Source organism: Zophobas morio, unplaced genomic scaffold (genome assembly GCF_036711695.1).
Source record: "Zophobas morio isolate AGI-343-1 ecotype UQ-CSIRO unplaced genomic scaffold, CSIRO_AGI_Zmor_V1 ptg000031l, whole genome shotgun sequence".
In the NCBI taxonomy this organism is placed as follows: domain Eukaryota; kingdom Metazoa; phylum Arthropoda; class Insecta; order Coleoptera; family Tenebrionidae; genus Zophobas; species Zophobas morio.
This window is the reverse complement of record NW_026972136.1, coordinates 6,491,850-6,509,086: the sequence shown is the minus strand read 5'-3', so window position 1 is coordinate 6,509,086 and position 17,237 is coordinate 6,491,850. Positions and strand designations below refer to the sequence as shown.

At 32.0% G+C, this 17,237-nt stretch overlaps 1 protein-coding gene across 1 annotated transcript in view; it reads right to left on the bottom strand.

The window, feature by feature from the left end:
* Positions 1 to 7,066: 7,066 nt before the first annotated feature.
* The window catches only part of LOC135139388 (E3 ubiquitin-protein ligase CBL-B), a 47,377-nt gene continuing 37,206 nt past the window's right edge, over positions 7,067 to 17,237 (bottom strand). The window contains exons 5-7 of the mRNA XM_064069600.1: positions 14,631 to 14,795; positions 13,712 to 13,786; positions 7,067 to 8,541 (exon numbers count right to left, since the gene is read on the bottom strand). Coding sequence (XP_063925670.1) covers positions 7,801 to 8,541; positions 13,712 to 13,786; positions 14,631 to 14,795 — 981 coding nt within the window. The 3' untranslated portion in view covers positions 7,067 to 7,800. The remainder of the gene's footprint in view (positions 8,542 to 13,711; positions 13,787 to 14,630; positions 14,796 to 17,237) is intronic.

The following is a 17,237-nucleotide window of genomic DNA, read 5'->3' as shown; positions in this document are numbered from 1 at the left end:
ATTGGGAACTGAAGCAGCCGCAGTCCGAAGAATCGGGCAAAAATTGCCTAGTTTGGGGAAAAACGGCGCAATGAAGTTTACAAAATCGGGCCACTTGCTTGAAAAGCTGCCAACAGTGATCCTTGGATATTTTTATTAAACTTCGACAATTTGTCATCTTTCCATTGCATCATTTTTTCATTTCCATTGCACTATAGTTTTAGAAAACAAAAAGCGCGGTATCAGAAATGACTGAGTCTGTTGGCAAAACTTTTTCAACATAAATGTAAATTTTTCTTGCGTTTATGTTGGCACAACGGAAGTCATTGTGTGACAGATATGTCAATCGTGACCTGCCATAAATTTATCTGTCAATCTTGACAGCTGACAACCGGAAATTAGAGCAAACATCATGATACCAATTTCCACCAAAAATACAGGATTGCCACAGTCTCAGTCATTTCTGATCATGCGGTATAACAATAAGGTGTCATTTCTAAATTAGAAGTCATCACGATTAAAATGAAAATTCGTCACATTTTTTTGGGAAATTATTTTGAAAAAGATCTGGTTATCTTTTTCACGTGTTTAAAATTTTATACCTAAAGAGAGCAAGATTTTATTACTTTAAACATACGAATGTCAAATAGATACACTTAATAATATGGAGAAAAACATAGAGAGGGAAAAATAACTTATGAATAAGCTGCGCCATACGTTTTCAAAATTATGGTATCTTATAACGTGGGTGAGTATGATTTATTACATATGTGAATAAACAGGTCATTGAAGATAGACAGGTGTCAATTTTGACATCATCGCGCCTAAAAATGAATGAGAAAATGGCAGCTACCGAATTGATGGAATTTTAAGTATGTCGCCAACCTGACAAAAAAAAATCACATAAAAAACTAGAGCACTGGAAATTTTAGCATTGTAAATTTTTCTTCAAAAATAAAATTTAAAAACAAAATACTTCAATTTCTTTAATGTCAAATATTATTATTTCATTAAGAACCTTGCAATGCTTTCCTCGATGTCGCCCACATGTCATAAAATGATTATTTTTTGACACAAGAACCCAACTTGCATGCTTAAAATTTTCAACTTTCAAACTATCTATTTACCAATTATCATCCAGTTTTTTTTGTCCACCCATGGGACGTGACGAAAACGTTTTTTGCTAAAATTCCAAGCCTCCATCTTTAAAAATGGCGTAGCTGTGTTTTTTTTTTTTTTGTAAATATGACCACTTATTCCATAAAAACGTAAATGTCTTGAAAACTATTGATCAAGAAACCCCTTTTTTATAAAGAATTTATAGATGTAAATCTATAAAAATAAACATGTTCAGTTAAAAAAAAAAATATGTAACCTTCAAATGGAACATCTAAACCTGGCACAGGTTACGTTCAGATATTTCCTTGGTGAAATGTGGCTGTTGGAAGAAAAAAATCGTCGATCTTGTCAGGTTGGCAACATATTTAAAATTTTATGATGGCATACCTCATTGTCAAAATGAAATTTAGAGCACAAGTTATCTTATCACGTTTGTAATCCGTTCTTGTCAAAGTTGACAACTGGGAACTGAGATGTTAACATTGCTGACAACAATTCAGAATTACCAATACAAAAATTTGTTTCGGTTATTAATAGTCACTCGATATTTGTGAGGTTATCACAGTTATAGTTACATTTTTAAAAGTCAGCGAAATACACAATTTAGTTGTGTTATAAAGTTTATGAATCGTCAAAGTGTCATCATGTTAAAAAATTACCTACTAGGGATTTAAAAAATGTATACTGGCAGCAATGTAATGGTTAATTTGACTTCTGAGTTGTAAACAGTTCTTGTAGAAATTTAAAAAATGTCAAATGAATTTAAATGACGCATCCAATAAAAATAGCCTCAAGTGATTTTATCAGAATGACTAGATTTAATGTATAGTACGACAAAAAATATCTGAAAGCTAGTGCAGTCAAAAAAACCGTAAAAAATTTGACACTGACAGTTAATAACCTCAAAAATCACGCGATTTGTGTTTTCTATCAGTGATTTTTATTTTTAATTTTATCTACACCTTACTTCTGCCACCGAAACACCGCGGTTCAACATGGAAGGTGTTTGACATACATAGAGCTTCTTGTCACGGGTTGTCAATTTGAAGTTTAAAAATGAAAAAAAAAAACTGTCAATAAAAATGAAATGAAACACGGAAATGAAAGACACGTTGAATTAATTTACAGTAGAATAAATCACTAAAACTGATACCGGGTGACTATCGTCTGCCATTTCTACTGAAACAACTTATTAATCGTAAATTTGGCAACGTTCATATTCAGACAATTTTCTAACTAAAGGCTATAGTCAATCAACCGAAAATTTATAACATGAATAGAAATGACAAAGACAATATTAATGATCGAAGCAAATTTTTAATTATGTTGCCAACCTGACAAAAAAAAACAAACATTAATAGTCATGGTACTATCAGTGGAAATAAAAAAAATGGCGTTGGAAATTTTAGCATTGTAAATTGTTCTTTAAGAAAAAGTCAGTCCAAATGAAAATATGTCAGTTTGTTTAATGTCAAATATTATTATTTAATTACGAACCTAACAAATACAATGCTTTCCGCGGTGTCAACCACATGTCATAAAGTGATATTTTCTTGAAAGAATCCAACTGACATATCTCAAATGTCGAATTTTCAAGATTGTCAAGTTACCAATTATGACCCAGTTTTTTCCCTTTTTTATAAGAAATCTATATAAATCTATAAAAATATACCAATAAATTTGGACCGATCTTGTGTCTTTGTCAACGTACTGCGTAAATGTCTTTGGTAACACTGGGTGACTATTAATGATCGTGAATTTTCTGTCAGGTTGGCAACATATTTAAAATTTTATTATGGCATATCTGATAGTTAAAGTGAAATTTAGGACAAAAGTCATCATCTTATCGCGTTGCTGCCAACAATTCAGAATCACCAACACAAAAATTTGCTTCAGTCATTGTAGTCACGCAGTATTTGTGAGGTTATTACAGTTATGGTTACATTTTTAAACGTCAGTGAAATACATAGTTAGAAAATTTGTGAATCGTCAAAATGTTACAATGTTGGCCTCACTGTTGAAAAATTACTTACTAAGAATTTAAAAAATCTATATTGGCAGCAATGTAATGATTAATTTGACTTCTGAGTTGTAAACATAGTTCTTGTAGAGATTTAAAAAATGCCAACTGAATTTAAATGACGCATCCAACAAAAATCACTAGATTTAAAGTATAGTACGACAAAAAATATCTGAAAGCTAGTACAGTCAAGAAAACTAAAAAATTTGACACTGACAATTCATAACCTCAAAAATCTCGCGATTTGTGTTTTCTATCAGTGATTTTTATTTTTAATATTATTATAATGTTTGTACACCTTACTTCTGCCACCGAACCACCGTGATTCAACATGGAATGTGTTTGACATACATATGGCAAACGTAACTTTTAATTTATTCCATTATTGCAATCAGTTAAAAAATATTATAGGATTTGATAATTATTCTAAGGTTGGCACTAAAAAATTAGAGAGCTTCTTGTCACGGGTTGTCAATTTGAAGTTTAAAAATGAAAAAAAAAAAAAACTGTCAATGAAAAGAAATGACACGTTAAATTAATTTACAGTAGAATAAATCACTAAAACTGATACCAGGTGATTATAGTTTGCCATTTCTACTGAAACACAACTCATTAATCGTAAATTTGGCAACGTTCATATTCAGACAATTTTCTAACTAAAAGCCATAGTCAATCAACCGAAAACTTTTATTACATGAATAGAAATGACAAAGACAATATTAATGATTGAAGCAAATTTTTAGGTTGCCAATTATGGTAGCTATTGAATTTGTGGAATTTTAATTATGTTGCCAACCTGACAAAAAACATGAACATTAATAGTCTTGGTATCATCAGTGGAAATAAAAAAAAAAAAAAATGGCGCTGGAAATTTTAGCATTGTAAATTATTCTTTAGAAAGTCAGTCCAAATGAAAATATGTCAGTTTGTTTAATGTCAAATATTGTTATTTAATTACGAACCGTACAAATACAATGCTTTCTTCAGTGTCAACCACATGTCATAAAGTGATATTTTTTTGACAAGAATCCAACTTACAGGTCTTAAATTTCTAATTCAATTATGACCCAGTTTTTTCCCTTTTTTACAAGGAATCTATATAAATCCATAAAAATATACCAATAAACTTGGACCGGTCTTTGTTCAACGTACTGCGTAAATGCCTTTGGTAATACTGGGTGACTATTAATGATTGTGATTTTTTTGTGAGGTTGGCAACATGTTTAAAATTTTATGATGGCACACTTGATTGTCAAAATGAAAAAATTTTGAAAATCGAAAAATTGAAAGGTCAATAAATCCCGAAATGGAAAAATTGATATTTCGACAAATCGAAAACTTTAAAAATCCAAAAATTGAAAAACGGAATAATCGAGAAATCCAAAAGTCGAAACGTCAAAAAATCGAGCAATAGAGAAGTCGAAAAACGGATTAATCGAGAAATCGAAAGAAACGTCAAAAGATCGCGAAATCGAAAAATTATGAATTGAAAAATTGGAAAATTTAAAAAGTAAATCGATAAATGGAAAATTAAAAAATCCAAAAATCGGGAAATTGGACAACGGAAAAGTCAAAACATCGAAATCTCGATAATCCAGAAATTGATAAATTGAAAAACTGTAAAATCGAGAAATCGGAAAATTGAAGTGTTAAAGATTCAAAAATAAAAACCTATCAAATAATTGAAAATCCCAAAAATTAAATCTCGAAAAATTGGAAAATCTAAAAATTGAGAAGTCGAAATATCGAAAAATTTGAAGATTGATAATTCTAAAAATCTAAAAATTGATAAATCAATAAATCGAAAATTTTAACAATCGAAAAATTGAAAATTCAAAAAACGAAGAATTGGAAAATGGAATAATCAGGACATCTAAAAGTCGAAAAGCCAAAAAATCAAGAAATAGAGAAGTGGAAAAGTGGATTAATTGAGAAATCGAAAATTTAGAAACGCCAAAAATTTAAAAATCCGAAAATTGAAAAATTGAAAAATTAGAAAATTAAAAATTAAAGAAAGTAATATAAATCGAAAAATGAAAAATTGGACAACGAAAAAATCGAAAAATTGAAAATTAGAATACTTGAAGAACATTTGCGTTTGTAATACGCTTCTGTCAAAGCTGACAACTGTGAACTGACATGTTAACATTGATGCCAACAATTCAGAATTACCAACACGAAAAATTGCTTCAGTCACTATAGTCACCCAGTATTTGTGAGGTTATTCCAGTTATGGTTACATCTTTAAACATCAGTGAAATACATAGTTAGAAAATTTGTGAATCGTCAAAGTGTCTCAATGTTGGCCTCACTGTTGAAAATTACTTACTAAGGATTTAAAAAATCTATGTTGGCAGCAATGTAATGATTAATTTGACTTCTGAGTTGTAAACATAGTTCTTGTAGTGATTTAAAAAATACCAACTGAATTTTATCAAAATCACTAGATCTAATGTACCGTTGCGGCCTTCCAAAAGTACACGATAATTTTCTCTATTGTAAATGTATGTTCAAATCATGGGCGCTCGAATAACAACGTTTGTCAAATTTGACATTTTGTTTATTCAAAATGCTACGCCACTGGTGATAGCCACACTTTCAAAAATTTAAAAATTCAAAAAATTCCATGACAACGAAAAATCTTGCACTTTTGGGGGGGGGGGGGGCGGCGGCGCAACTGTACACTACCACAAAAAATATCTGAACGCTAGTACACTCCAGAAAGTTGTAAAAAATTTGAAACTCACAATTTATAACCTCAAAAACCATGAATGAAGTTTCCACACCTCACCTCACCACCGAACCACCGTGTTTCAACATGGACGGTGTTGACATATCTATGCCAAATGTAACCTATAATTTAGCCACTGTTGCATTCAGTTAAAAAAAAAGATTATATGGTTTAATAATTATTCTAAGATTGGCACTACAAACTTTGAGAGCTTCTTGTCACGGGTTGTCAATTTGAAGTTTAAAAATGGAAAGAAACTGTCAATGAAAATGAAATCAAAGACGGAAATGAAATGACACGTTAAATTATTTTCCACTAAAACTGATATCGGGTGACTACTTTTTGCCACTTCTAATGACACACAACTTGTCAATCGTAAATTTGGCAACGTTGGCAACTCTGAAAAACGGTTTGTTTTGACTGTTTTAATTATTTTTTTCAGATGTTTCGTGTAACTGAAAACTGATGTCAGTTTTTGTTAGAAAGAGCAGAAATTTTGGAATTCTAGAACAGAATACCATTTAATCCAATAAATTAATTTTCCATAAATTTCTTGAATAAATAATATTACCAATACCATGCCGACAACTGCAGCAGAAAATATAAATGTAAAACCGTACTACAACACATACCAGTCTTTTATAAGCAAGCAATCGCCCCGCCCACCCACCCTCTCTTAAGATTGTTCAGTCATTTACCAAGATCAGCCTTCTCTTAAGAAATACTAGCCCCGCCCACCCGCTCTCTATTTTCTTAGAGGGTATGTAATTTTCACGTCAGTCTTATCTCAGCAGGTACTAGTCCCGCCTACCCACCCTGTTGTCATTCTAACGATCCTTTTTCTGTATATGATCCACCTTTCATTCAGACTAGATAAAGTAAATCACTGAAATAGAGGCGGGGTGGGTGGGCGGGGTTAAATATGTTCTTTTGTAGAGTGAGAATGGGGACTAATAAAATATAGCCTGTTAAAAAATCGCTCATCGTATTTTTTTGTTATACTATTTGCTATAAGATTTATTTCCTATTTCAGAAGACAAAAATGGGAGAACGGGTGGGTGGGTGGGGCTAAGTTTAACTTTTCCTATAGTCTTTTATAAGTAAGCAATAGCCCGGCCCACCCACCCCCTCTTCATTCCAGTGATTACTCTCATTATTGTTCAGTCATTTACCAAAAACAGCCTTATTTTAACAATTTTATTTTAAAAACTGACACTTTTTCCATGACATTAGAAGCCGTATATTAAAAGGTTTGAGAGTTTTAAGGAAATCTTGACTCCATTAAATAACTAATAATTGCTAATGTTTATAAAAAAAGAACACATTGAATAAAAAACGGTTTTTAACATCTATAGCTGTCATTTTGAGAGAGCTTTAACATCTGACTATTTAGAACATCGTATTGGTACTTAACCTTAACGCAAAGTGTTTGACAGCAACTGTTAAAATCGGCACTACAACGTTTGACAGCTCCTTGTCACGGACTGTCAATTTGAAGTTTTAAAATGAAAAGAAACTGTCACTGAAAATGAAATGACACCTTAAATTATTTTGCATTGAATAAATCACTAAAACTGACACTAGCAGTGTTGCCAGTTGTATTTTTGCAGCTCAGATATTAATTTTATAGATTCGTATTAATTATTCTGTTATGAGTGTCCAATTACTGTCACAATCGTGCTTCTATGTTATGTTATAACCTTGAATCATATAATAAATAAATAAATTTATCAATGATCTAAAGTTATAATCACCAACATGTGACAGATCCGCCATTTTGAATCCCCAAAATGGCGCGTAAAATTTCAAGGACCACCCCGATAGCTTCTCAGCTCAGTGGAAACTTCATGAAACCGCCTTCCCCTTTAAAAAACCCCGATTCCATCGAACTACCGCTCCCTAAAATTTGCCAATAACCTGTAACATCGAACTACTCCGACCATTAGTTCTGCTATCCCAACTTCGTCCCGAACTCGTGCAAAATATCACACGCCATATCGACATTATTCCTCGTAATCCCCAATGCCTTGATGACCGCATCCCTCGAGTACCCCTCACTCACGAGTTTTTTAATATAGTCCATGTTCAAGTTCTCGTAGGAGACCGTCGCGTCCCTCTCCAGCGGGTTGATGCGCTCCTTGTGCTTGGGCGGCAGCTTCAGGTTCACGTTCTCGTAGACGTGGTTCCCCTGCTCCTGGTGGATGTTCGGGGACGTGTTCGACTTGACCGGCTGGTTGCCCACCGGCTTGTTCCTCGACGAAGGACAACTCAAATGTCTAGTCTGACTCTTACCGCTATCTATAATATTATCACAATTTGATATAACTACACCGTATATGGTCTCGGGGGAGCTTAATTCTACGACGTTTTCGTTTTCGGAACTCGGGTGTCGGTGGATCTCCATCATGGAGTTGCTCTTGGCGATCTGGGGCACCTCGATGGTGTTCTGGGAGAGGTTGGTCACCGACTGGGCCTCGTTCATCTGGCTGGGGGCGAACTTGTGCCCGTTGGCGACGTGCAGGCCGTTGCGGAGGGGCACGCTGGAGGTGGTGGGCAGCACGGTCTGCTCGTGCGTCGGCGAGTTCTTGCGCGGGGGCAGCGGCGGCGGGATGGCGCCGATGGTGCCGGGGGTCACGCTGCGCCGCACGAAGCGGGGGCTGCTGCCGGGGGAGATCATGGGGCTGGCGGAGGCCTGCACAGAAACGGGGAGTGTATCGAGGATTGGGGGGTGGTGTGTAGTGAATATTTATGGGGCGAATGTGTAAAGAGCTTCGGATGGAAATCAAAGGCGGGTTTAAAACTTTGATAAAAACTCTCTGGTGGTCTAAATATTTTTTGTTGTCATGTTGCATTTTTATTTAACGAGCGTAAGCTAAGGTAGTATGGTAAACAAGATCTCTCGTTTCCGTCTGTCTGTCTGCCATCTGTCCGCGTCCGTGTAAATGGTAAAACGCTAACCAAAAATATGACGTCATCTCCAACTTTTAAAATAAAAAAAGTAAATGTTATTTAAATTTTATAAGATAGCATGCTGCTCCACTTGTAGTTTATGAATCCGTGTTGAGTTTTTACCCTAGGCATCCACATTTTTGCAAAAAAAAAAGATTATTTCGGTAGAACTTCCCTCGCCCCTGAAATATAGTCCAAGAAATCCCGTAATCAGTGGCGTAGGTTCTACTTCCGCAGCTTGCACAAATTCCAAGGGAAATAAAAATTGAGAAACCAAAAAATATTAAAAATCGAAAAATCAAAAATTTTAAAAATCGAAAAATTGAAATAACCAGGTATTAAAAAGTTCCCAAAATTGAAATGCTGAAAAATTGAAAAATCGAAAACTTGAAAAGTCAGACATCTAAAAATCGAAAATCTGACAAATCGAGAAATTAAAAAATTCCAAAATAAAATGAAAAAACTGAGAAATCGAAACAGGCCAAAATCGAAAAATCGGAAAATTGAAAAATCAAAACCCGAGCAATCGAAATATCAAAAAAAAACTGAAAAATCGAGAAATCTAAAACTCTAATATTTTAAAAATGAAAAAAATTAAAATATCGAAAAATTGAAAAATTGAGAAATCGAAACGTCCATAAAATTGACAAATCTAAAATTTACAAATCGAAAAATTACAATACAGAGGAATTTAAACGTTCTCAAAATTGAAACGATAAACTGAGAAATCGAAAAATCAAAAATTTTAAAAATCGAAAAATTGAAATAACCAGAAATTAAAAAGTTCCTAAAATTAAAATGCTCAAAAATTGAGAAATCGAAAACTTGAAAAATTGAGAAGACTAAAATTTAAAAAAAGTTAAAACATCGAAGCGTCAAAAAGTTGAAAAAATTAAAAATCCAGAATTTGGAAATAGAAAAATTGAAAAATCGAAAAGTGGAAAAATCCAAAAATCGAGAAATCGAAAATCTGACACATCGAGAAACTGAAAAATTCCAAAATAAAATAACGAAAAAATTGAGAAATTGAAACAGGCCAAAATTGAAAAATCGGAAAGTTAAAAATTCAAAAACTTAAAATGAAACAAATCGAAAGATCTAAAAATTGAAAAATAAAAAAAAACTGAATAATCGAGAAATCGAAAAATCTAACATTCTAAAAATTACAAATTAAAATATCGAAAAGTTGAAAAATCGAGAAATCGAAACGTCGAAGAATCGAAAAATTGACAAATCTAAAATTTAAAAATCGAAAAATTACAATACTGAGAAATTTAAACGTTCTCAAAATTTAAACCCACATGTCAAATCGAAATATCAAAAAATTGTAAAATCGAAAAACGTAAAATTTAAAAAATCGAAAAATTGAAAAACCGAAATCCGAGCAATCGAAATAAAAATCGAAGAATTAAAATATCGAAAACTTGAAATAACCAGAAATTAAAGTTTCCAAAATTGAAATGGTGAAAAATTGAGAAATCGAAAAGTTAAAATTTAAAAAAAGCTAAAATATCGAAACATCAAGAAATTGAAAAATAAAAAATTCCAAAATTTGAAATTCGAATAATCGAAAAACCGAGAAATCGAAAATCTGACAAATTGAGAAATCGAAATGAGTCAAAATTGAAAAATTGGAAAGTTAAAAATTGAAAAATTTGAAAAATCAAAAACCGGGAAATCGAAATATCAAAAATACTGAAAAATCGAGAAATCGAAAAATCCAATATTTTAAAAATTTAAAAAATTAAAATATCGAAAAACCGAAATCTGAGCAATCGAAATAAAAATCGAAGAATTAAAATATCGAAAAACTGAAATAACTAGAAAATGAATTGAAAAATCAAAAACCAAGAAATCGAAATATCAAAAAACGTCGAAAAATCGAAAAATTACAACATCGAGAAATTGAAAAGTTCCCAAAATTGAAATGATGGTAAACTTAGAAAATCGAAAACTTGAAAACCCCGATGTAAAATCGAAACATCAAAAAATCGTGAAATCGAAAAACGTAAAATTTAAAAAGTCGAAAAATTGAAAAACCCAAAAATTTAAAAATTCGAAAAATAGAAATTTTAAAGAACTGAGATATCGAGAAATTAAGAAAACTGAAACATTTAAATAACGAAAAACTGAAAATCAAAAACCGAGAAATCGAGAAATCATAAATCCAAAATTTTTAAAATCGAAAAATTGGAAGATTGAATCGAAAATTTGAAAATTCCAAAACTGAAATGACTAAAAATCGGGAAATCGAAATATCAAAAAACTGAAAAATCCGGAAATCTAAAAAACTAAAGATTATAATATTAAAATACCGTAAAATTGAAAAAGCTAGAAATCGAAATCTAAAAAAAATCGAAAAATTGAAAAATTAAAATATCGAGAAATTGAAAAGTTTTCAAAATCAAAATGATGAACTGAGAAATCGAAAACTTGAAAAATCGAGAAATCTAAAAATCAAAATTTTAAAAACCAAAAAATCGACATGTCAAATCAAAACATCGTAAAGTCGAAAAACTGAAACATCAAAAAGTTAAATATCGAAAAAACTCCAGAAATCAAAACATAAAAAAATTGAAAAATCAAAAATCTAAAAATTGAAAAATTCCAAAACTAAAATGACGAAAAATCGAAACATCAAAAAAAGCTAGAAAGTAAAATATCGAGATAACGAAAAATCGAAGAATCAAAATTTTGAAAAATCCCAAAAGTGAAACAATAAAAAATTGGGAAATCGAAAAACTGAAAAATCGGGACATCAAAGTCGAAAAATCTAAAATTTAAAACATCAATAGAAATATTGAAAAACTGAAAAATTGAAACACTGAGAAGTCGAGAAATGAAAAACCTAAAATTTAAACATTGAAAATTTAGAAATAAAAAAATTGGTAAAAATTTAAAAATCCAAAAACCGAGAAGTTGAAAATCTAAAATTCAAAAAAATCGAAAAATTGAAAAATCGAAACATCCAAAACATCAAAAATCCAAACATCAAAAAAGCTAAAAAGTAAAATAGTGAGATATCGAAAAATCGACGAATTAAAATTTTGAAAAATTCCAAAACTGAAACATTAAAAAATTGAAAAATCGGGACATCGAAGTCGAAAAATCGAAAATTTAAAACATCAATCGAAATATGTATTGAAAAATTGAAAAACTGAAAAATTGAAATATTGAAAAGTCGAGAAATGAAAAACTAAAATTTAAAAAATTGAAACTTTAGAAATCGAAAAATCAAAGGATTCAAAAATTCCAAAATCTACAATCGCAAAATTGAAAAATCTAAAAATCGAAAAATCTAGCAGTTGAAAATCCAAAATTTAAAAAATCGAAAACTGAAGGATCGAAAATCTTAAAATTGGGAAATTAAAAAATTCCAAAACTGACAGAAGTTGAAAATCCAAATTTTAAAAAATCGAAACCTGAAGGATCGAAAATCTTAAAATTGAGACATTGAAAAATTCCAAAACTGAAATGACGAAAAATTGGAAAATCGAAATAGGCCAAAATCGGAAAGTTCTAAATTGAAAAAGTTAAAATAAAAAACCGATAAATAGAAAAATCTACATAAAAATATCTAAAACCGAGAAGTCCACAAATCGAGACATCAAAAAATCGAAAAATTGAAAAGCGAGAAATCGAAAAACTGAAAAATCCAAAAAATTTAAAAATCAAAAACGGAAACCTTGGAAATTCTAATTAATTCTCGAGAAATAGGAACATTAAAAATCGGTCAATCGAGAACTAAAAAATCCAGAAATTAGAATATCGAAAAATTGAAGAAAAAACTGAAAAATCACAAAACTGAAATATCGAGAAATTTGGAAATCGAAAGTTGAAAAATCGAGAAATCGAAAACCCGAAAAATGGAGAAATTGAAACATTCTTCTACAATTTTGATTTTTTTTTCAAAAATTTCGATGTTTAGGATAAAAATCAACACGGATTCATAAACCACAAATTAAAAAAATGTTATTTTTAACGTTTAAATAATATTTATTCGAGCAAATTGTAAGACGACCTGTACTTTAACAATCCACGCATGTATTAATTTTAGTTCATAGGGGCCCACATAAAAAAAAAAACTGGTAAAAAATGCGTCAAAAAGTCTACGAAAATCTGACCTGAAAAGTAGACAAGTCTGTAAAAATTAAAATAAAATAAAAATAACTACAAGTTAAATGTGATAAAACAATAATAATAAATAAACAGTGTCGAAATAACCTTGGACCAATATTTTATGTAATATTTATTCCATACGGTAATTATAAAGTACAGTAGGTTAGTTGACTTTGGAAAATTGTCGCGAATTTTTATTACCTAAGAATTTTACGACTCGAATAATTGGTTGCCTACTTATTAGACATCAAAAATTGAAAACTATATTAAGACCGTTAGATTATAATTGATAATTATTGTGGTGGCAAAATTCACGAAACCTGATGTACAATATTTTATTATCAATTTATTTGTAAAATGCTGTGAAATGACGGCATAATTTCGTGAAGATACAAATTTTGTTCAGTCTTTTACCATATTCGGGCACACATAAAAATCCACAGTACGGATAGAGAGTTAAATGCTTGTATCTGTTATTATACAGGATGTTTGAAAAAAATTAATCTACTTTAACTATTTTGTTCGTTTGCTGAGTTTCAAGCATGTTTATAAACGTCGAAAATAGTAAATAGGGCAATTTTTAACGTGTACTACAATGAACATCCCAACCCGGTGGAAGTTAGTATGACGTCACGTGTATATCTGGCCTATTTTAGGCTGCTGTAAACTGAAAACTACTAATATTAGAAACCTGTGGTTCCCGTCATCATTTTTCTTCTACTTTTCTAAATAAATTGCGGTTTAAGTTTGATGGAATAATTTAGTATCTAGTTAATTTTTATGTCATGACTTACTGAAATTTCCCCTCTAGGCGATAGAGCCAGAGCATGTAAGCTACTTCCCGTACACGTCCATAAATCTCCAACATCCTACAAAATAAAATAGTCAAAAAAACAGTACGTTCCACGTTTTTCATTAACAACATTTTTGAGATCTGTCCTGATCGTGTCAGGAAATCTCAAACCGTTATTACATATCTCCAAAACGTCAAGCCGCTATTTATAAAACAACGAATGTGCAACATGCAACTGACTTACTGCAAGTGGGATCATGGAAATCGCTGTGGTCAGTGTACACAAAACAGATAGATAAAAAAAAGCGCATACTTACCTTTCAACCCTCAGCGCATAAAGGAAAGCGGTCACAAAATAAAGCAACACCGTTACAAACGGAAAAACAAACAAAACCATCTGCAAAAATAAATACAACTAATACGAAAATATCTCTATTGCAATCCATGTTTTTACAAAATAAAACTTTACCAGTAATGTAACTTAAATTAACACACTTTCCATTAAAACCTTTTTTTTGAAAAAAATTAAAAATAAAACAGAGTCGGCCCTAAATCGTAATACTCTTCGGTACTAAGTACATAAAATCAATATCGTGTATAAGCTGTAAACCTAAAAACTCACCACCTTTTCCCTCTCCTTACCCTTATCGCTTTTATACAAAATTGTATCAAAACACAGTTGAGTTAATGTAAACACGTAGGGGAAAACAAACGAAAAGAAGCTTAAAGTGGCATGCACGAAGTAAGTTCGCCGTCTCGGCGGCGGTGATCTCCAAAACACAGACGAAACAAACCCAGTGTATAAATAAAGCTTAAAACAAGCACATAACGAAAAACAGGTAAATTCAAAGCACAGCCGAAAGTAGAAAAAAGTTCTTTCATTCAACATAGTCATTCGTGTTATGAGCTTCGGTCACTACCTCGAACTCCATGTCGTCTTCGTCGAGGTTCGCGGCGTTCGGGGAGCTCGCCGACGACGTCTTCGGCCGGTTGTGGGACTTCTTCGGGTCGAACGGGTCCACGACGATCTGCTCGGTGCCCTTGATCTCGGCCCGGCAGAACGGACACCCCTGTCCGTCAGAATCCTGAAAAAAAAAATTATCCCCTCTACAAAACCCATGACGTCATTATAACAACAATAATGATAAATTGATAAATGCCACCAATAAAAATCACCGGGACCAGACGAAGCACATAATTTTGGAATAAAAAAATTCGATCATACACACATTCATTGACTAAACCACTTCAACCAACTCCATCTTAATCATTTACATTTCCAAAATTTTTATGTCATGGTATGACATATCTAAGATCTGAAGATGATAACACACCAAATCCTTCAAAATACAGATCTATCACGTGTGTACCTACAATTTATAAAATACTAAAATCATGCATATAACAAAAAAATCTGTCAACAGTGTGGCAAAATGTAAGCCCGCCCACCCGCCCTATCTCCATTGTGATGATTTTTTTTTATTCGCAGTGAACCAAGAGGGAGGAGCTTAACTGCAAAATCCTATTTCCTTACAAGAAATTAACAACATGTTTTTAAGTTATCGTGTTGTTCAAAGGATATACTATGTATGTATACAGAGATTAAGCCCCACCCATACCTGCCCTGATCTAAATAGTAATGAAGTTTTCATTCGTTGGCAGACCTAGGGGCGGAGCCTAACTGCAAAATCCTTATTTTCTTACAAAAATTTACATTTTAAATGTGATTTATGTTTCTAAGAATAAAAAAAATCATCACAATTGAGATAGGGTGCGTGGGTGGGGGTCACATTTTACCTTTTTCTCTTAATATACGCGATCTTGATTTCACAGCAAGAAACTTAAAACATGTTTAAAATGGTAAATTTGTATAAGTAAATATTGATTTTGCAATTAAGCCCCGCCTCTCGGGCTGACAACGAATGAGAAATTCATCACGATTCAGATAAAGACGGATGGGTGGAGCTTCTCTTTTTTTTTAATTAATACATTTAGTTTTCTTTGTATAACACGATTATGTAAATGTTATGTTATGTTAATTTCTCGTAGAAAAATAACGATTTTACAATTAAACCCCGCCCCTCGACTTACAACGAATAAAAAAATCATTAGAATCGAGACAGGGTGGGTGGGTGGGGCTTATATTAGGCCTTTTTTTTATTGTACATAATCACCACAAGAAACTTAAAACATGGTTAGAATGGTACATTTTTGCCAGGAAACATGGATGTTACAATTATGGGGCAAAATCGATATTTCCTTATACAAATTTTCCATTTTAAACATGTTTTAAGTTTCATGTTGTGAAAAGAAGTCTACACATATTAAAATAAAAATGCAAAATATAAACCCGCCCATCCGCCGCATCTCAATTGTGATGATCTTTTTTATTCGCAGTGAACCAGGAAGCGGAACTTAATCTCAAAATACTTATTTCTTTCCAAGAAATTAAAAACGTGTTTTTGAGTACCCTGTTGTTCAAAGAATAACATGTACATTAAGAAAAAAAAAAGGGTAAAATATAAGCCCCGCCCGCCCACACCATCCCTATTGTGACGATTTTTTTTATTCTTAGAAACTTAAAACACATTTAAAATGGTAAACTGTTGTAAGGAAATATGGATTTGGCAATTAGGCTCCGCCCCTAGGTCTGCCAACGAATGAAAACTGCATTACTATTTAGATCAGTGCAGGTATGGGTGGGGTTTAATTTTTAGCCTTAATTTTGCTTATTACACTTAGTATTCTTCGAATAACACGATACTCAAAACTATGTTTTTTATTTCTTGTAGAGAAATAAGGATTTTGCAATTAAGCTCCGCCCCCTTGACTCACGATGAATAAAAAAATCATCACAAATGAGACAGGGTGGGCGGGAGGGCGCACATTTTACCTTTTTTTGGTAATATATGCAGTCTTGCATTCACAACAAAAAACTTAAAACATGTTTAAAATGGTAAATTTGTATAGGGAAATATCGATTTTGCAATTACGCTCCGCCTCTCGGTCTAATAACGAATGAAAAATTCATCACGATTCAGATCGATACGGATGGGTGGGGCTTCTCTTTTAGTTTTCTTTTTTAATCAATTACTTAAGAACATATTTCACATAGTAATTTCTCGTAAAAAAAATAAGGATTTTACAATTAAGCTCCGCCCCTCGGCCTTTTTTTCTTAATATACACTGGTATTTTTTGAACAACACAATACTCAACAAGTTTTTAATTTCTTGTAAAGAAATAACTATTTTTGCAGTTAAGCTCCGCCCTCTTGGTTAATGGTGAATACAAAAAATCATCAGAATTGGGATAGGGCGGGTGGGTGGGGCTTATATTTTCCCTTTGTTTTCTTAATATACAAAGTCATCTTTTAACAACAAGGTTAAAATGGTACATTTTTGCGATGAAATATGGATTTTGCAATTATGCGGCGAAGTTTGATTGCAAAATCGATATTTTATTACACAAATTTTCCATTTTAAACATGTTTTAAGTTTCATTTTGTGAAAAGAAGTCTATACATATT